Here is a 21,042-nt window from a genome sequence, read left to right on the forward strand (position 1 = left end):
CAAGCTGACCTTCATGTGGGTCTGCCCCCAAAGTCACCTATGTGATCGAAACACTCAAATGGAGGGTTTGCTGACAGTGCCCTAGGTTGGTGGTGCTCCAGGCAGCTGGCAGAAGCAAACACAACTCTGATCTGTTGAATGCAATGTCAAGCTGTGCCTCTAAGCATTCCCTAACACAGTTCCCAGAAACGTGAGCTGCCAGTAAAAAATTAGAAAATACACAAGAAACGAAACACCACGTATGGGAGCAGGACATGACAGATACCACAGACACAGACCTGAAAGGACTCCAGACATTGGGATTACATTTCATAGGACATGAAGTCAGTATGCCTGAAATGATTAAAGAGATAAGTGAGGTTTGAAAAAACAAGCAGGAATCTAAAAAAAAAAAAAAGTACATACAAAAAGACCAAGTATATTTGATAAAGAACCTGCCTCCGAAGGGATAAAAGTTAAGGAAAGAAACTAACCCCCAAAATAACAATGTGATACTATAAACAGTAATATTCAGAGAATTAAAAAAAAAGTTCTTAGAAATTAAAAACATGGAAGTAAAAATAAATTCAAAAGAAAGGTTAGAAAGTAAAGTTGAGAAAAACGCAGGCCTGGGACCCTGAATTCTAAGCAGGGAGGGCTCTGCTGAGAGGGCCAGGGGCTCCTCCTGGTGGACAGAATGGCGTGGGAGCTGCATGAAGGAGGTTTAAGGGGCGCCCAGGGGAATATGCCCTTTGGGTGCCTGCCAGGCCCCCAGCCTCCTGGGTGCCTTTGTGGGGTTAGTAAAGGCTTCGTGCACTGCACAGCCTGCCCAGCCCTGGTGTTGGCCCTTTGTGAGTTCGACCCCCATGGACCCCTCGCCCTGTGGGCTCCTGGTTCACAGTGGCCTGCTCTGCCCCAGGCCGGACCCAGGACGTGAGCTCTGAGGCCATGAAGGCCTTCCAGGACTTCTACCCTACCGTGGGGCTCCCCGAGGACATGGCAGTTACCCTGCCCCAGTCGGGTACCTGCTCAGCCCGCCTGTCCCTGCTGCAGGTTGCCCACGAGCTGCCCCCCCGAGAGAGAGTTTGGGATTGAGGTGCGGGAGGGTGTCTTGGCCTCACTGTTCCATGGCCCTTGGCCCCCTAGCACTCCAGCAGGCGGGTGGGCAGTACCGACTAGCTCAACATCTCACAGCCCCCTTCTTTCCACAGATGCCTGCTCCCCAGGGGACAAGGAGGCACCCTGACCCTTCAGGCCGCACTTGGGCCCTTCCCAGGTAGGCAGCACAACTCTCCCTTGGCCCCCTCCTTGAGGCTCCCCTCCCTGCCTGGGTCTCTGTCCCTGCTCCCCTGCCCCCGCCCCAGCCGCCTGCTTCTCCTCCCCATTCTCTTCTCTTCTCTTACCCTCCTTCCCCTACCACCCAGCCCCCTCCCACCCCTTCACAGACACCTCCCGCCACTGTTCTGATCCACTCGTGCGTTTGGCGACATTTTGGGGGCAGAGGTGGACTTGTGGGTGAGGTGTGAAGTGTGAGAGGCAGCAGAACGAGCAGGTCAGGGTGCCTGAGAAGCATTTGTGGAGTGATGGGGGTAACCACGGCCTTCTGTCTGCACAGGGAGAGTCTGGGCAGCAGCCTTTGTTACCCTGGATAAGAAGGGGTCCCCCAGGATGTGAGACTCACCCCTGGGGCTGCCAAGACTTGGACAGTACCTTCTTCCCCTCCTCCGTCCATCCCCCCTGGAACTTCTCCTTGGGCCCCTCCCTTCCACCCAGTAAACAGATTCTGCAGCCTGAGGCTCCTCGGTTCTTTGGAGGCGTCCACACTGGCCCCATCGTGGCCCCATGACTTACAGATGGCAGTGCTGTCCACACCTCCAGGGGAGACCGAGGCAGGCAGGTTGTGAAGGGGAGTCTGTGGGGGCTCCAGCCAAGATGGGCACGTGTGGGGTCCTCACTGAAGGTGGTGACTGGTCCCCATGGCCACGGTGCCTGTGGAATGAAGATGGGCCCTAGGCATGGCCCTCCGCGGGGACCCTGGTGCAAGGGGCAGAGGAGGCTGGCATCATAGGGCGGTGGGGTGTGCAGTGTGTGTTTTAATTAACTAATTAATTGTTTCTGGTGAAATGTTTGTTGTTGTTGTTAGGTGCCATCGAGTCTGTTCCGACTCATGGCGACCCTGTGTACAACAAAATGAAACATTGCCCAGTCCTATACCATCCTCACAATTGTAACTGTTTTTAAGTGTACAATTCAGAGGCGTTGAGCACACTCACAATGTTGTGCAACTTTCATCACTCTCCATTTCCAGAACTTTCCACCACCCAAAACAGAAACTCAGTGCCCCTTGGGCAAAACTCCCACCCCTCCTTCCAGCCCCTGGTCACCACGAATAACTTTTGGATCTATGGATTTGACTGTCTGGGTATTTCCTATAAGTCGGGTCACAAGACATGTGTCCTTTTGCATCTGGCTCCTTTCACTCGGCATGGTGTCTTCAAGGTTCACCCACGTGTGGCAGGAACCAGGATGTCATTTCTCTTCATGGCTGAGTTACAGCCCATTAATGGATGGCCCACATTGTGTTTCTCCACCTACCTGCTGATGGACACTCGGGTTGTCTCCACCTCTTGGACATAGTGAGCAGAGCTGCTGGACCCTGGTGCCCATGTGTCTGTCTTTGTCCCTGTTTTCAGGTCTCCTGGGACCCAGGAGTGGGGTCACGGGGTCAGGTGGTGACTCACACGGTTTCACCTCCCAGGACCCACAGGTTATAGCACACTGTTTAGACGTCTGGGGGAGCCCTGGTGGCAAAGTGGTTACGAGCTTGGCTCCTAGTTGGAAGGTTGGCAGTTTGAATCCACCAGCTGCTCCTTGGAAACCCTGTGGGGCAGTTCTGCTCTGTCCCGTAGGGTGGCTATGAGTTGGAGTCTACTCAGTGACATTTGGTTCTTTTAGGCCTCTGGAGCCCCGAACTCGGTCATGGTGGTGGCCAGCGCACTGAGCCCTCACCCTGCCAGCTCTGCCCCTGGGGCTGCCCCCCTTTCTCAGATCGGGACACTAGACACAGAGAGGTGGGGTACCCGCGGCTGGGGTTCACACGCCTGTGGTCTGACTGCAGGGCCTGGGATCTGAACTCCCTCTCAACATGCGGTGAAGGCAACGTTGCAGTGGCCTTGTCCATGACACTGTGCCTGCCACAGCCCCCCAGAGCTCTGAGGCCTGTGGTTTCGGTGGTCACACTTCAAAGGGCCAGTGTGGTGGAGCAGGAAGGCGCGGGAGGCCTGGGGTCATGGCTCTGGAGATGGGGCCGGGCCAGGAGCAGTCAGCCCTGAGGGGTATTGTCCTCATCCCGCCTCGTCTCCCAGACACCTGTGTCAACAAGCTTCCTGCCCTCCCTCTCCTGCCCAACAGAGCCCTGAGGGGCCTTGGATGGTCACCGTGAGGCTGGGTTCTGCCAGGTCTGTGGCCCCCCAGCCCCTCTGCTTCTCCTCCACCCCCATTCTGTCTGTCCCCCGAGGGTCCCGGTGAGCACACAGTCACGGGAAGTGGGGGACAGAGGTGGCGACCAGGGCCTCTGGTGACCAAAGCCTAGAGCTATTTCAGGGTGGGTTTTCACAGGGCTGGGGTGCTGATCTTTTGGCAAGGGTGCTGTGGAGCTGGTGGGGTGGGGGTCCTGGGGCACGGGCGGGGAAGAGGCTTGGGGGCTAAAGGGCAGGTGCTGGTGGCAGTGCCCTGGGTTTGAGTCTCAGCCCTGCCCCCTCCCAGCTGCTAGATGTGGGTAGGATGGGGCCTCTCTGAGGCCAGCTTCTCAGCAGGTCCCCACCGCAGGGCTGCTGGGGGGCTTGAGCAGATAAAGCACAGGGGCTTGGCAGGGGGCCTGGGCATGGGGACTCCATACAGCCCAGCTCCGTGTGGGAGAGGACACAGACTGCACATGGCAGAAGGACCTGGTGCTGGGTCTGCGTAAGGCCCTAGCTTATACCATCTCGTGGGCCTTCTCCTAGCCCCAGCGCCCCCCAGCCCCCCGCTCCAGTGCCTCTCGAATGCTGTTCCCTTTGCACGAACACCCTCCCTCCTGCTCCTCCTTCGAGGTGCAGCTCGAGGTTCGCCATCGGTCCACAGCCCCCAACTGGGGTGCCCCTGGCTCAAGTTTTCTGCCGGAGGGCAGGGACCCCCTCCCACTGGGCTGCCTCAGCTGGTGCAGGGCTAGGCCCCCCTCAAAGCGTCTGCTCAGTTGTCCGGACGATGTCTGGTCCGCCTGGGAGTTCTGGGGTGTAAACTGAGTGCTCAGTGCGCAGGGGGGCAAGGGGGCAGGCTTGGCATAGTCCCTCTATGGACAGATACGAGGTCATGCTCCGAGCCCTGGCCAAGCTGGGCGTAGGCATCGGGGACTCGTCCCATGTGGATGGCTTTAAACCAGCGAGAGCTAACAAGCAGGCTGTGTACACGGGGTGTGCAGGAGACCGACAGGGTGTAAAGGAGGACTGACAGCCTTCGTTTTTATCAGCCTGTTACTGCCGACTTTAGGGTTCAGTAGGAAGCCTGAATGACGTCTGTTGTGTCCCCTCAGCCCACCGCTACAGGAGACACACGTGACAGTGGCAACACAACCTGACTGGCTTGAGTGTTTCTTGTGTGAGTGTGCTGAGTGTGCATATCTGTGTGTGTGTGAGCACGTATGTGTATGTCTGCGTGTGTGAGTGTGTATATCTGTGAGTGTGCTGGGTGAGTATGTGAGTGTGCATATCAGGCAGAGGTGGAGGAGAAGGGGAGGGAGGAGGAAGAGGCTACACAGTGGTTGTTGTCACTCCCCAGAGGCAGTGGGACCCACCTGGGCCAGTGGTCCCCGCGACAAGCACAGTCCCGGAATCAGCCCTGGCTCCTGCCTGGTCTTCCTCACCCTCCTGCTCCCAGGCCACCAGGTCCCTCAGGCAGGCCTTACTGCAAGGTCTACTGCCACCCAGTGTCACCCTGGCTATCTCCCCAGGGAGGGTGTGGGTGTCACGAGGCTAATGGCCCCAGGTGAGAGTAGGTGTCTGCAGAGACGGTTGGTGCCCCCCCAGGTGGGTGTCCATGCAGAATTGGTTGGTCCCAATTTTGCCCAGTAACGCCGTGACGTTGATTGCACAATGCCGTCTCCAAAATATAACCCAGGGCTGCGGGCAGGAGGCATTGAGAACTCAGACCCTGGTCCCATGCTGCTTCGAGGAAGCACAGGGGGCGTGCCGGCTGGGCTGCAGAGCGCCGTCCTGGTTGTTGTCTTCCTGGGGCTCCAGGTGCAAGCGAGGATGGCCGTGCAGCCAGACCTGGACAGCCAGAAGGTAGCGCCTCTCTCTCAGCTGGGAGGACAATGCCAAGGCTGTGGTGTCCACCTCTTCTCTCTCTCTCCAGCCCTCTGGCCAGGTCAGCTGAAGAGGGCAGGCAGCTAAGGGTTCTGGTGAGGTTGCTGAGCTCACACCTGCCTGGCGCCTCCCTGCAGGCTGTGAGCATGAAACCCAGAGGGACCGGGGTTCAGCCCTCACCAAGGGTCCCTGGAGGCAGGCTGGCTGGTCTGCCAGGTGCCCCTGGCCCTGGGCTGGATGGGCTTCCTCCTATGCTTCCTCCCCCATCCCAGTGCACTTTGAGGACCAGCAGAGCTGCCATGGTGTGGAGGGCACCTGGGAAGGAGGGCACGTGGGTGGAGGGCACCTGGGGAGGAGGGCACCTGGGTGGAGGATACCTGGAGAGGAGGGCACCTGGGGAGTAGGGCACCTGGAAGCTCCCGTCAGGTTGACTCTGTGCCCATGCACCTTCCACTCAGCCTGTGCCTACTGCCAGGCCAGGTGCGTGAGCCAGGCCAGGGATGACACAGGTGTGGGACACTGACTCTTCTCTTGCACAATCGATCTGTTCTTAAAAGTTTCAAAGAGAAGGCCTGGGCTGCAGACAACGGGACTCTGAGGGCAGGACAGAGTGGAGGCCCTCCTGCAGGGCACAGGCTGGAGACGATGCCCCCTTCCTGCCCATCTCAGCCTGTTCAGCCTCCCCTTCTGAGGCCCATCCTCCACTCTTCTCTTCCACGTCTTGACCCCAAGGAGACCCATATTGTCCCCACAGCCCTTTCCACACACCCTATGGGCTAGAGCGGGGACGGCTCTTCTGAGAGGCTGGAGCTCCAGGGTCCCTGGTGGGTGGGGGTTGCACCGTCTGTGCTGGGGGTCTCCTTGTGCCACCAGAAGGTTCCCAGATGCTCTTGTTCTTTGCCACCAAGCCTTGTGGCAACTGCCAGCTTGCAAAAGCCAGCAGATCCCTGTAGGTGGGGGTCTGTGAACCGCCCCAGGGAGCCAGGTTGAGGGGTGTCTCTGAGGCTGCTCCCACCTTGCCTTCTAGATTGTAGGCTTCTGGCGGGGAAGTAGGCATGGCCTCCGACCACAACCTGGCGCTCCACACCCCAAAGAGGCTGGAGGGCTTGTTCCTGACCTTGAATGGAGCCAACCTGACTGTGAAGGTTGTGTACAACAAGTAAGGGGCTGGAGTGCCTGGGGCTTGGGCTCCACCTGATGCTGCCAGTGTGCCTGCCAAGAGGAATGGAGTTTGCAACCAGGTGCCTGGGTATGGGCAAGTGTCCAGGTGTGCCTGGTGTCCAGGCGTGGGCAGGTGTCTGTCCAGGTGCAGCCAGCTGCCATCCTTTAGTGACGTCACATCCCGACACCCCCTCCTCCTGGTGGATGGGGCAGTGGGGCCCGCTCTGTTGTCAGGGAGATGGATGGATAATGTCGGTGCTCAGGTTTTATAAACCAGAGTGGAGGACCGGCCCTTCCTGCACCCACCGCCCACAGTCTTGAGACCCCGAGAAAACCAGACATCCAGTCTTGTAGTTCTGCAAGAAAAAAATAAGAAATGACAGTTTCTTCCTACAAAAGAAATCCATGCAGCCCCATCATTCTGTAAGAGTAAGACGGCTAAGGGCTGGTGGCTCCCTGCAGGAGACGGAGCCCCCTGGGAGGCACGTGGGGAATGGCCTGCCCCACACCTCACGACCCCCAGGCTTTCCTGGGGGTGGGGACAGTGTCCTTCCCCAGAGAAGCAGCTCCAGGAGTTGCAGGGTGAGGTGTAGGCTGTCTCCTTCCTAATGTGCTTTTGCTGCCTTTCAGCTGAGGAAGCTGTGAGACTGAAAAAATTGTGGGCTCAGAAATGGATGTTTCAGGGAAATTTATTTTTCCTGGTAAGAGCTGCTGCCTGTCCTACCCCTGGCCCTGCACAGGAGCTATGCTTGACCTCGCTGTTCCCTGCACTGGTGTCCCAAGTCCTCCTCTCCCCCCACTACACAGGTCGTCCTTCAAGGGCAGCTGGAGCCCCACTCTCCAGAGCATCATGGGGGGGTCCCAGCTCTGCCCCAGCCCAGTGGGTACCCCCCGAGTATTGCAACTGCGCTGGGTGTGCTTAGTACCTGCAGACCTGGCCCTAGGTTCTCATCATCCCCTGGGCATCATGGGAGGGCCTGGGCTCAGGCAGATGAGGGTGGGGGACACCCACAGGCCTGCTCCTGCAGATGTTTCCTCTTGCTTGCTTGCCCCAGGCCGCAGGGAGCTCCAGGTGCTGGACACAGACTACAAGCGCTATGCCATCCTGAGGGTGTCCCTGCACTGGCGGGGCAGCAACTTCGAGGTGCTCAAGTACTTCAGTAAGCTGGCCGGGGGTGGGGCACCACGGCCCTGCTGCCTGCCTGCCTCCCTGGGCCTCCCGCCTGCTGCCCGTAGGCCCAGCTGCCTCTGCTCACAGGTCGCAGCCTCCAGGACTAGAACCAGCCCAGCTTCTGGAAGTTCCGAGAGCTGACAGCTAACACTGGGCTGTACCTGGTGGCCCGGCAAGGTGAGGCTTCTGGCCTTGGGCCTGTGGTGAGATTCTCCTGGCTGCCCCTCAAGCTGCTCCCCTCACCCCCTGCAGGAAGGTGTGCTCAGCTGCTGAAGGAGATGAGTGTCCGGCTTGGGTCTGCACGGATGTCCGCTTCCTCTCCCTGGCTAGTCTCCACCTACCAAGCCCGGTCCTGGGGTGACGGGGGGGGGGGAGCCTTTGCCCCTTCCTGTAAATGGGACAAGCAACAAAACAGACGGGGTGAAGCCAGGGGTGCGTCTGCTCTGTGGTTTGGTGAGGAGCCCGAGGGTCTGGCTGGAGCACACGGAGGGAGAGAAGGGGTGGCCTGTCCAGGTTGGGCTTGGTGGGGCACAGGCCCTGTGGGGAGGGTCATGGGGTCCCTGCGGCCGGGCTAACCCATCACCTGCAGAACCTCATGCTACCTCAACACAGCCCCGAGAGGTGGACTGTAGCCCCATTTTGCAGATAATGAAACTGAGGCTCAGGGTTTGCCTGAAGCCACAGAGCTAGGACTCCCACTCCTAAGCCTGGACCCTAAGCCCTGCCCCGCAGAGTCATATGCAGGGCCTGAGCCCCCTTCCTGCCACAGGAGCTGATCTAGGAGAACACCACCCCCAAGACCCCTGCCTACCTGGCCTCTCCTTGAGCTTCCCCAGCTGGAGGGGCCGCCTGTGCCCTTGGTGGGCCTGCTCAGCTCTGAATAAATCCCCACTGCCAAACCTGCTGCTGCATTTGTCTACCTGGAGGGCAGGTGAGGGGTACACAGAGGGGGCGCAGCCAAGGGACCAAGGGTTATTCAGAAATCATGCGGAGAATATAGGACAATAGCGGTGTGGATGTCCTGCAGCCGCGGCAACAAAGTACTGCAAAGGGGGGCTTAAAACCACAGGAATGCCTCTCCCGGCTGTGGAGCCACAAGTCTGAGACCCGAGTGTCCGCAGGGTGGCGCTCTTCGCAGACGCTAGGCAGGATCCTTCCTTGTCTCTTCCAGCTTCTGGCAGCCCCAGTTGTTCCGTGGCTTGTGGCCGCATTTCTCTAATCTCTGCTCCGTCTTCACATGGTGCCACGTCTTCTCTGTGTCTCCTCTTCTGTCTCCTGTAAGGACACTTGCCATGGATTTAGTCAGGGACTTCAGTAAGTCCCTGGGTGGTGCAAATGGTTAAGTGCTTGACTACCCACCCAGAGGTGTCGGAAGACAGGCCTGGCGACCTGCTTCCAAAGGGTCACAGCCTTGAACACCCTATGGAGCAGTTCTGCTGTGCGCACATGGGGTCGTCCTGAGTCAGAATCAACTCGACGGCAACTAACAACAGCTAAACCTGGATGACCTCACCTGAGTTCCTCACCTTCATCACGTCCGCAGGAACCCTTTTTCCAAATAAGGCCCATTCACATGTTCCGGGGGTCAGGACATGGACATATCGTTTTGGGGGTGCCATTCACAGTCTGCTCTGCCCCTGGTCACCTCAGGACCCCCCATTTCAGGTCAGCCTGGTGAAGGTGAATCTGGTCTGAGCAGGAGCCTACCTGCCCTAGGGTGGGTGTAGACCCCAAAGCCCTGCCTATAGCCTGCCCAGGCCACCTGGGGACTCAAGACTGCCACGAAAACTGAGAGTGGGTGACCCTGGCCCCACCCACAGGGGTCAGCTGTGCCAGGTAGGGAGGAGGGCAAACACAGAGCAAGGGCACTGTGGCTGGGGGCACAGGCCAGGGTGGGGTGGGACCAGGCTGAACACCACAGCCAGCCCAGGCACACCCAAAAGGGTCAGGGGCCCTGACTGCTGGCACATCCCCATTCTCTTTCTTCTGTTTGGTTTCGGTGGTTGTATCTCAAACATGTTGATCTTTTCCTGCCATTATCCCATCGGCTGGGTAGGGGGGTGGCTGGCACCATCCTTCATCTTGGTTGACAGACTTAGATCAATATCACTTGTTTTCCATGGTCCTAGAGGAAACATTGGTTAACACTTAACCTCTTGGAAGAGCTAACAGCAGGATCTTACTTGGAGACAGAGATGGGCTAGGGAAGGGAAAGAAGAGAAAGAAGAAGAAAGAAAGAAAGTAAAAAAAGGCTCAGGTACTGTTCAAGGTATGGCTGAGCAGCCTGTATCAGTCTCCCCTTTTTGTGGTAGATTTCTCAATCTTGGGAAACAAGGCACCATGTCTCTCTAGCTATTTTCTGCTGGATGGGGGCATCAGTTGGGGAGAGAAGCCTGACATTTACTGGGATTCACACACAGATGGTGGTTTGAAAAGATGAAATTGGACAATATCTCATTGGATTAAATGACACACATCTGGGGAAGAAGTAGTCTGGTCTACCAGGGCAAAAACCTCTCTAGCCTTGAGGGTACTGGTGGCACCCCGGCAACCACTTTTGTTAGACAGGGAGCACAAACGCAGACCAAAGTGACTATTACTCCCAAAGTTATTAAAGGGGTTGACCAGTATCCCAAGGTGGGGAAAAGGTTAGTGAACAATCCCATGTGTTCCCTTGCCTAGGTATTGGGTCAGTCCATTTGGTTACCTTGTGGATAGCATCCAGTCCTACCTCTACCTCTCCAGTGGTGTTTATTCAGGCACAACAGCTTTTGTTAATCACAGCACACACTCCTCCCAATTTGGCCAGTAAGAAATCGAAGGCTATCCTATGATCTAAGACCACCTCTGCCAAGGAGTTTAAAGACGTTTGTTGGGCTTTCAGTGCCTTTTCAGTTCCGAGGGATAGCAGGTGGATAAAGTCTGACAAGTTTCTAATGGCCACCTCTATGTGGTACATTCTTAAACTTGGAATAATTGTTTTCACAAACCACAACCCAAACATGTTTTCCTCTAGGATGGGGTTACTTTCCATCCCTGTCAGTCTTAGGGATGTAGGATCTACTGAAAACACATCCCTTTTCTTTCAGGGGATCTTCATGGTGTGTTGGGCAAACAATGGATGAACTTTGGCTGGGAAAGTCTGGAATCCTAGAGTACACTGTCATTAGAAGTGAACTCCTGTTAAGCACTGAATGGCCCAGGTATAAGGCGACGGCCTAGGGACTGGGACTTTACTGCTGGGGTAGGGTCTCCCTCCGCATAAAGGGGTATACCGTGGTGGAGCACATAAGAATAGATTCTTATTGGGGCCATTGGGAATACTAGAATTGATGTGAATCAACTGGGGTACAGTCAAAGATTCGTTGCAGGATGAAAGAAGCTGGAAGTCTCGAAAAACCTGCTGTGTGAATTTAGCTTGGGGGCTTTGTGATTTTGTTTCCCACCTGGTTCCCAAGGTAAGATTATAAAGATTAGTGGGGAGAAAACAAGGTATGGGAAATGGGTACTGTACAAGCCGAGCTCAGATTGGGGCCCTGGGGGCACGTTGAGTCTGGGTATAATTAGGGACATCTTTGTTATTTTTTTTTGTTGTTGTTATAGTCAAAAACCAGGACTGCCATGGGGCTCAAAGGTGCTCCTGATGACGGAAGATGATGGCATATCTAGCAGTTGCTGAGATTTTCCCCCGTGGCCACTGCTTGGGACACAGTGACTAGGCCATTGGACGACCATTTCCACCCAGCTGGGAGGTGGGCAGGCTCTTGATATCCTACAATAACCACCTAGATTCTTCCTTCCCTACTGATTTCAGGATCTTTTGGTGACTCTTTTTTGAACTTTACACAGTAATAAAACCCTGTGTCAGGCAAGGTTATATCTGAAATAATGATCAAAAAATCTCCATAGTACGACTGAGTGGTGTCAGCCATGAGCATCACTCAGGAGGAGGCAGCGGTTTTGAAATCCCAGTCAACCTCCTATTCTTTTTCCGGGGTTACCAGTAACCATTTAATGGGGCCAACTGGAGTCAGAGACGATACCACACATGGGTGAGTCAGGGCATCTCCTACTTGTAAAGTCAGGGTCCTTCTGGCTTGCAGAATTGCAGGGGCCTGATTTGATGTCACGTTGTGGCATGCTCCTTGGAAGAAGAGAAAAACAAAGGTTAAAACTATCATTTTGTAATTTTTTTAAACCTGTACTTTAAACCTTGAATCAGTGGGCAGGAATAAGGTGACTCTTGAGTTCCTTCTTTTTAAAATGGAGCTGTTTTCACCCTGGAATGATGTACCCATGCAGTCACTCCTGCCAACTTCAAAGATTAGTGAGTAGTCAGGAGGACTTCAAAAAGCCCTGCCCATTTAGGAGCCAGCTGGTCTTCAGGGTGTTGGTGTCTCTATTAAGTCTTTAGTAGTGCCTGATCTCCCGGCCGAAACGTGTGAAGGGGGGTATCAGAGGGAAAATACAGAAGGAGGGAGGCATACTGGTTAACTTAAGCCCACTTCGAGGGGCTGCTCGGATTCTAAGCATTGCAATAGACAGGACTTGTAATCATGCTAAGTTGGTCTCTTGACATATTTTTGCCAGGGCCTTTTTCAGGGTGTGATCCATCCTCTCAGTCTTCCCTGTCGACTCTGGCCTCCAGGCAGAATGTAGCCTTCAAATTTATATCCAGGGCTTTGCTGACTTCTTGGGTTATTTGTGCCATGAAAGCCCCTCCATTGTCACTTTGGATTGAAATTGGCAAACCGAACTGAGGGATAATCTCTTTAAGTAATACCTTGGTTAACTTCTTGAGCTTGTTCAGTTTGACAAAGGAAAGCCTCTACCCATCCTGATGCCTCCACCCATCCTGAAGTTTCCAGGTGCCCAGAGCATCATTGTATAGCCTACTTGGCGATCTTCTCCCATGTTAGTTCCCCGATGTTGGACTCTTGGTTCCGTTGGATGGGGCAGTCTTTGGGTTGTTCTTTGCACAAAGGTGGCACTTCTTGTGACTTCTCCAATGGCCTTGAGGAGACTTGGTCCTGCGGCCACCTGTTGGATCCACCCAAGACTGGCATCTCTCCCATAATGAGTTCCTTCATGTAAAGGTGACACTACATCATATACCTGGGCTTCTGGGAACAGCACTCTCCCTTCAGGACTTACTAACCAGTTGGAATGGGGAGCCAAGTGAAAACCCCATTCTTCAGCCCTTTTTAAGTCCTGAGTGCTGTAGGTAGTGCGGGAAGCTCAGCAGGGTCCAGGTGAGGGATCAGGGCCATTTCTTTCTCTATCTCCTCTCCTTGCATCACAGCCTTTTTGGCTTCTGTGTCTGTTTTCCGGTTCCCTACAGCTTCAGGGGATTTTCCCTTCTGGTGCCCACAGCAATACATCACTGCCACCTGGAGGGGATCGTTGGCTGCTTCTAGGAGCTCAAGAATTTCTGATACATGCTTTATCTCCTTGCTGGCAGATGTAAGGAGACCCCTCTCCTTCCACAGTGTCCCGTGTGACTGGAGCACAAGATGGGCATATCTGCTGTCGGTCTACACGGTTATACACCTTCCTGCTCCCAGCCGCAGGGCCCACCCAAGGCTATTAACTCGGCTTTTTTTGCTGAGGTGCCAGCAGGAAGTGGAGCCGCCTCTACTATCTCAGCAGGAGCCACCACCACATAGCCTGCCCTTTAATGTCCTCTGTACATGAACCTGCTACCATCGATGTACATTATCAGCTCAGGGTCAGTTAGACGGATGTCTGACAGATCGGGCCTGCTGGAACAAACCTCTTCAATAACCTCTAAACAGTCATCTATTGGCCCTTCCTCTGAGATGGGTAGTAGGGTGGCTGGGTTGAGAGCAGAGACAGCCTTTAAGGTTACATTTGGGTAATCTAATAGGACTGCTTGATATTTCCCCATGTGTCCCACTGTAAGCCAAAACCCCTCTTTTTGTTCTAAGAGGGGAAGGACAGTGTGAGGCGTGTGAACCATCACCTTTTGTCCCAGGGTAAATTTCTCAGCTTCTTGCAGTAAGTCACAAGTTGCCGCCGCAGCCCGGAGGCAGGGGGCCATCCTCGGTCCACGTTTTCTAGCTGTTTGGAAAAAGAGGCTGCTGGCCTCTTGGCTGGTCTCAGTGTCTGGGTCAACACTCCCAGAGCAACTCCCTGTCTTTCATGCACAAACAGTTTGAATGGTTTTTGGAGATCAGGTAACCGTAATGTTTGGTCAGGTTCTAAAAGTCTCCCTCCTCGCCTTGGGGTGGTCCATTTTCTGGCTCCTACCTCCCTTCCCCCTTCTTCATTTAGGGGCGGGGGCTAGGGCCGCTGCTAGTAAGGCCACCTTTTGTTTTTCTTTCTGTTCTGCTACCTGGTCCCGATTATTGAACACCTTAAAAGCTACTTCAAGCAGTTGCCCTATTGGCTTCCCAAGTCCTCTTTCCAATTTTTAAAATTTTTCTCGAATATCAGGGGCCCTCTGCAAAATGAAAGTCATGTTTATAAGCCAGGCATTGTTGGGACCCTCAGGGTTGATATCAGTGTATTGACAAAACGCGTCTGTCACCCTTTCTAAGAAAGTGGATGGATCTTCCTTTTCTCCCTGGATGCTTTCTCTAAACTTTTGTAAGCTCTTGGGTTTGGGGGCCCCATTTCTCAATCCAAAATTTAGTCAATCCCGGTAGAGCTGAAGTCTACTCGCCCCTTCTTCATGACTGTGATCCCAACCCAGATCTCTAGCAGGGATGCTTCAGTCCCGGGGGGGGGCGGTCAAGCTCCATTACTAGGGTCTAAGTTATCCGAGCCTGTTCTAACACCATACGGCATTCTCCTGAAGTTAACAGAGTGGTGAGGAGCACCTGTATATCTGCCCAGGTAGGGCCGTGAGTAGAGAAAATAGAAAGAAACAGTTCAGCCATTCTGTTTGGGCCACTCCGGTAGGGGGCGTTATTGCTCTTCCAGTTATATAGATCAGGGGTGGAAGGTGGAGTACGTATCAGCATTGTCCCCCGTGGCTGCCCCTCATCATCCACTCCAGCTGGAACTTCTCTCAGGGGGTATTGCCCTGCCTGGACTCCTGAGGCACCCTCACTGAAAATGATACCCTGACGGGTATGAGATGGGGAGACCATACCTGATGAAGTTGGACCCTCACTCTCTGAAGCTCCTCTTCCGTCAGCCTTCAGTGGGCTGGCCAAGCTAGAATCGGGCTCGGCCATTCTGTTTGGAGACCCTGCTGTCGTTTCACGGTCTGGCCCTCAGCTTATACCACGCCTCCTCTATATGGGGGAAGGGGAGCTGGAAAGGTGGCCGGAGCCCATTCTTCTAAGAGGGGGTCCTCTGATGAGGACTCAGGGAGTACTTCAGCCTTTGATTTTCCCTGGAAAAAAACCTGTTTAGGGGCATGCAGGGTAGAGAGACATGAAGGCTTGTACATAAGGGACTTCATCTCACTTTTTAGTTCACTTGAAGAACAAATCCAATTGAAGTATCGTACTATAAAGACGCCTCTGAGTACCACTGTTCCTGGTCCCCCAGCTGGTGTTGAGGCCCTATGCTGTTACATGGGCTCATAATTATACCTTTTCCAATTGGCCAAAACGCAGCCCAGCGGGGATTCAGCTGGAATAGATGCTGCCCCCATGCTAATATCTCTTTTGTTTGAACTCTCCTTTTCCTGCCTCAGGCAAGATCAACCTCGTTTGACAAAGGGGAGAGTTTGAGCCTCTCAAGCACAATGCTCATTGATTTCCCGATCTACCTGGAAATCTACCTCTTCTCTAATTGACCTTAATTCTTTCAGGATTTCTTGGGTTTTTTTTATCCTAGGACCCTAACCTCCTTGGTGGCACTCTTCTAAAATAATCTGTGCATGGTGGGCTTTCTCAGACCCATGAAGCTAATCGTCAGTCTCAAAAAACTTATACCAAAACTGTTCTTGAGCCTGGTGACGGGTTTTGTACAGATAGGGATTAATAAGATGACAACACCGAAAAACCTCACGGGGACAAGTAATCATACATAAGAGGAACAGACAAACAGACAAAAGTGACAGAGATAACCTTGTAGCCTCAACCTCCCAGACAGCCAGCCAAGTTACACATAAGACAAACCAGACAGACAGACAGAACTTGGATCAGACACGCCAGAAAGGAAAGGGAGAATGAGGATGATCTTAGTGAAGTCTAACACATCACTAAGAATGTCTGAATCTCCACCTCAATCCTCCAGATACCTCCTATTCCCAATATCAGATGGAGGGGCATCAATCTCCCAATCTAAACTGATAGAGATGTCTACCTCCACTCCCCAGAACCAGGGTGCACCAGCCAGAGACAGACAACATTCAGACACATGAAAACGACGGCCGCCACACACTCATGCATCTGCCCAAACTCTAGAGTCACCAAGAGTCCCTTCTTGAGATCCTACTCACAGGGGTGGTCATCTAAGGCTCCACTCACCTTAGAAACCAAGGACCTGGGGTCAGTTCCGGGAATCACGCTGGTCCGCCTTATCCACACCTGCCCTGAGCACAACAGGGAGAGGGCTGTGGACTCACCTCAGGGTCCTGGTTAGGTCTTTCCTTCATCTACCTCCTTGTTGCATTTGGGGACCGGTAGCACTACAGGGAGCCTGGGTCGGGGGATAGACTCTGGAGTCAAACACAGTCCCCAGCAGCTGCTTGGTAGGAGAACTGTTGATCAAGCCCAGGCCCTGCCATGGGACTATTGGGCTGCCATGGGGCTACCATGTCTCAAACGGCTAGAATCCCTGTACAGGCCACCAAATTGTTCCTGCAATTTCGCGAGTTAGAGCCGCCTGCTGAAAACAGCCAGTTCTTAAGATGGGTGAGGTGGGTAGCAAGAACTTTATTAGGTATACTGGTATATGGAGACAGAAGGGAATGATCTCCTCCTAAAGCTGCCTGTGTCCAGGAACTGCAGGCCAGCTAGGGCTTTAAAGGGAAAACGGGCTGTAGATTTTAGGGACTTGTGGAATGTGCACTGTCTTTCATCTGTTTGGTTTCGGTGGTCGTATCTCAAACATGTTGACTTTTCCTGCCATTATCCCATCAGTTCAGGGAGCGGCTGGCACCATCCTTCATCTTATTTGACAGGCTTAGATCAACATCTCTTTTGTTTTCCACGGTCCTAGAGGAAACACTGGTTAACATTTAAACTTTTGGAGGAGCTAACGGCAGAATCTTACTTGGAGACAGAGACGGGCTAAGGAAACGAAAGAAGAGAAAGAAGAAAGAGAAAAAGAGGCTCGGGTACTGTTCAAGATACAGCTAACCAGCCTGTTTCACACTGGCCTCCCTCCAGCCCCTCCCCTGAGCACCTAAGGGGACCACGTGCTTATTGCCGGGCTGTTACTGCTTCTTCAGAGGACTCAGGACATCAGTGGGCAGGAAAGGTCTGTACGTTCCAGTCCATCCGTCAGTGCCTTGTGGAACAGTCTGTCCCCTGATCCGGGCCCTGGCCGGCCTGGGTTCTGGGGGCTGAGTGCCCCTTCTCCCTTCCCTCCATTGGCTCCTGGCAATATGCTGTGCTGTTGCTGGGTGCAAGGGAGCCCCAAGCCCAACATGGGGCCATTTGGGCCAGGCTGTGGCCAGCAGGCCTTGACAACATCAGTGGTCTGTAGCCCCTGCTGCAATGCCTCCTGGCAAGACCCCGAGCCTGGACCATGACTCCAGGCCTGCCCAGTGTCCTCACAGACGCCCTACCTAGCCCACATTCCCAAGGTGCTTCTGGGGGCCAACCAGCTCCTGAGATTTGGGGTCCTGCAGGCCAGGCTCCCTCCTGGCTCACCCTGTAGTGTCTCTCATGTGCACAGCCTGGCACTGCCCCTCTGCGGACTCACAGTCCAGATTGCCGACCTGAGAGACAGTGGCTGCCCCTAGGGACTCCTGGTCCCACCAGAGTGGTGGGCACGATGCTGGATGAGAGCATGAGGGCCTCTACTCCAAGAGCTGCCCGTGGCCTGCCATCTGGGGGTAGACAAGCTCTGGGCTGGCCGTGGTGTGCTGCCAAGTCTGCTTAATGAGGAGCATCTGTGCCTCCTTGCTGAGCACCCGCTCCGCCAAGGGCATAAAGGCAGGGCCTCAGGCCAGGTGCGAGGCTCAGGGGCTTTGGGGACATGGAGGGCAGAATCCTGGCAGCGCTGCTGGGGTTCTGTGTGGTGCTGGCAGCATGCGTACAGGACCCTGAGTGCAAGGAGCGGAAGCAGCCTGACTTTGATCTCATTAAGGTACTTCTCAGGCTCCTGTGGGAGGTGGTTCTGGGCAGACCACAGGTGGCGTGCTCTTCCGGACTCAGGATTCCGGAACCTCCCATCTCCTCCAGAAGGTGCTCACAGTATGGGGCATCCCCTCCTCTAACTTCCCAACTGTTGTTCTACCTTGTGGGTGAGGAGCTGGCCCCTGAGAGTCTGCCGAGGGGCCCCTTACCTGGATGCAGGAGCACCTGGGGTCCTGGGGACAGCTCTCCTCCTAAGGCCCCACCCCCCAGTTTTCAGGCCTCTGGTACGAGATCGCCCTGGCCTCCGAGCTGGGTCACCAAGTCACCATGGACTAGGTGAAGAAGGTGGGGGCCGTGCTGGTTCCACTGGAAGAAAAGACCCTGGCCTTGACCAGTGTTTTTGATGAGTAAGTGGGGGGCCCGAAGGCTTGCTGCCGTGGAGAGGAGGACACTCTGCCTGTAGAGCTGCCCATGGCCTGCCGTCCGGAGGTGGGGTCCTCCCAGCCCCAGGCGTCTGCCCTGTCAGAGGGGTGTAGGGCCAGACCCTTTCCAGACCACACCTAGCAGTCTGGGAGCACCAGCTCTGGCCCCTTCCCGAGGTGTGTGCCCAAGACCGGCTGAGATCAGGGACAGCACAGGGGGCTGGGCTGCGGCTCAGAGTCGGCCCCTGGGGTCTGGGCTTTAGCCCTGAGCTTAGGGCTTTGACTAGGCAGCGAGGCGACCACTGAGACTGTAGTTGTTTCCTCCCTAAGGTGGTGGGAAGTGACAGCACCCCCACAAGAAGGGTCGGGGCACAGAGCCTTGCCGGCCCCCAGACTGCACTCCTTGCTGGCTGCCTGCTGTGCCTGGGCCTGCCTCTTGCACACGGCTGCCCCAAATCCATCTGTGGGTCCCCCTGGAGAGGGATCGCCCTGCACCCCTCAGTGATGCCCTGATCATTCCTCAGAGGGGGGCCTGCTACCACGTGGGCCTTTGTCCACTCCCAGAGGGCAGCACGGGGGCTGGGCAGGGGTCCTGTGCCTGGAGTGGAGGTGCTGGGACCTCTACGGTGGTCTCATCTGCGGGCGTGGAGGGGCTTGGGTGGCCCTGGTTGTTGGGCATCTGCTGTCTTCTAGTATGAAGCACTGTGTGAAGGAAACTGACCAGACCTCGCAGAGGGCTGTCCCTGGAACATACATGGTGTCCAGAGGCTCAGGTGAGAAGCCCTGTGCTGGGGCTCTCCCTCCTCTCTACACCAGTGCCTGGCCTCCGGGCCTCCTGCTCCCTCCCCGCAGCATCCCTGCCGCCGGCCCTGCTGGGCTCTGTGGCTCTAGAGGGAGATGACTAGGCCCCTCCTGGGCAGGACCTGGCTTGGAGGCTGCAGGCCACCTGGGTCAGAGTCCCTGGCTGTGGCTCCTGAGGGGTCATGTAGGTACCCAGTGGCCCAGAGCTGTGCAGTTTCCCAGGTGCCCAGGTGCCCAGGGCCATGTAAACAAAAAAACAAACCAAACCCAGGTCCGTCGAGTCGATTCCGACACATAGCGACCCTATAGGACAGAGTAGAACTGCCCCATAGAGTTTCCAAGGAGCGCCTGGAAGATTTGAACTGCTGACCCTTTGGTTAGCAGCTGTAACACTTAACCACTATGCCACCAGGGTCTCCCAGGGCTATGTAGGTGCCCAGAAATCCAGGGGCCTGTGCTGCCGCCCCCAGCCCCAGACTTCGGCCTCCATCTCCAAGGTTGACATGAGGTGACAACTTCTTCTTTGAGACTCAGGAAACATCCCATCAGGCACCTTCTTTCCTGGTCAGAGGGGTTCCCTGTCCACCATTCTTGGGGAGGCCACCTTCAGGGAGCCCAGAGGGTCTGCTCCAAACTCTAGGGGTGTGTGTGTATGTATATGTGTGCTCTGTGTGTTTGTGCTTGTTAGTGTGTTTGTGTGTATGGACTTGTGTGTTTGTGTACAAGTGGTGTGTGTGCATGTGTGTGAATGTACGTGTATTTGTGTGTGTGCGTGTATGCTTGTGCGTGGGTGCGCAGTGTCCGTGTGTATACACGTGTGTCTATGTGTGTAAGCATATGTGTTTGTGCATGTGTGCTGTGTTTGTGTGTGTGCATGTGCCTGTACTTGTGTGTCTCTGCTTTGTGTGCCCATGTAAGTGTGTGCTGTGTGTCTGTGTGTGCTTGTGTGTGTACATGTGTGTCTTTGTACTTGTGTGTGTGTCTGTGCATATGTTATTATACTTGTGTGTGTGTTTGTACATGTGCCTCTGACTTGTGTTTGTGTGTGTATGTGTCTATACATGTGTGTCTCTGTACTTGTGTGTGTACCTGTACGTGTGTGTCTGTACTTGTGTGTCTCTGTACTTGTGTGTGTGTGTCTATACATGTGTCTCTGTACTTGTGTGTGTATCTGTACATGTGTGTCTCTGTACTTGTGTGTGTATCTGTACATGTGTGTCTCTGTACTTGTCTGTGTATCTGTACATGTGTGTCTCTGTACTTGTGTGTGTATCTGTACATGTGTGTCTCTACTTGTGTGTCTCTGTACTTGTGTGTGTGTTTATACATGTGTGTCTCTGTACTTGTGTGTGTATCTGTACATGTGTGTCTCTGTACTTCTGTGTGCATGTGTCTATACATGTGTGTCTCTGACTTGTGTGTGTCTCTGTGCATATGTGTCTCTACACGTGTGTGTCTGTACTTGTGTGTATCTGTACATGTGTGTGTCTGTACTTGTGTCTCTGTACGTGTGTGTCTATACATGTGTGTCTCTGTACTTGTGTGTGTATCTGTACATGTGTGTCTCTGTACGTGTGTATCTGTACATGTGTGTCTCTGTACTTGTGTGTCTCTGTACTTGTGTGTGTGTCTGTACATGTGTGTCTCTGTATTTGTGTGTGTGTCTGTACATGTGTGTCTCTGTACTTGTGTGTGTATCTGTACATGTGTGTGTCTGTACTTGTGTGTCTCTGTACGTATGTGTGTCTATACATGTGTCTCTGTACTTGTGTGTGTGTCTGTACATGTGTGTCTCTGTACTTGTGTGTGTACCTGTACGTGTGTGTCTGTACTTGTGTGTCTCTGTACTTGTGTGTGTGTGTCTATACATGTGTCTCTGTACTTGTGTGTGTATCTGTACATGTGTGTCTCTGTACTTGTGTGTGTATCTGTACATGTGT

At 54.4% G+C, this 21,042-nt stretch overlaps 1 protein-coding gene across 1 annotated transcript; it reads left to right on the forward strand.

Annotated features, from left to right (window-relative positions):
- Positions 1-5,108: 5,108 nt before the first annotated feature.
- Positions 5,109-17,542, forward strand: LCN8 (lipocalin 8). The gene is given in 9 exon segments (XM_049896469.1): positions 5,109-5,300; positions 6,349-6,366; positions 6,368-6,480; positions 7,113-7,183; positions 7,538-7,642; positions 7,741-7,830; positions 7,906-8,010; positions 14,816-14,885; positions 17,458-17,542. Coding segments are annotated over 9 exon segments (849 nt in total).
- The last annotated feature ends 3,500 nt before the right edge of the window (positions 17,543-21,042 follow it).

This window comes from Elephas maximus, chromosome 9 (assembly GCF_024166365.1).
Source record: "Elephas maximus indicus isolate mEleMax1 chromosome 9, mEleMax1 primary haplotype, whole genome shotgun sequence".
NCBI classification, from domain to species: Eukaryota; Metazoa; Chordata; class Mammalia; order Proboscidea; family Elephantidae; genus Elephas; species Elephas maximus.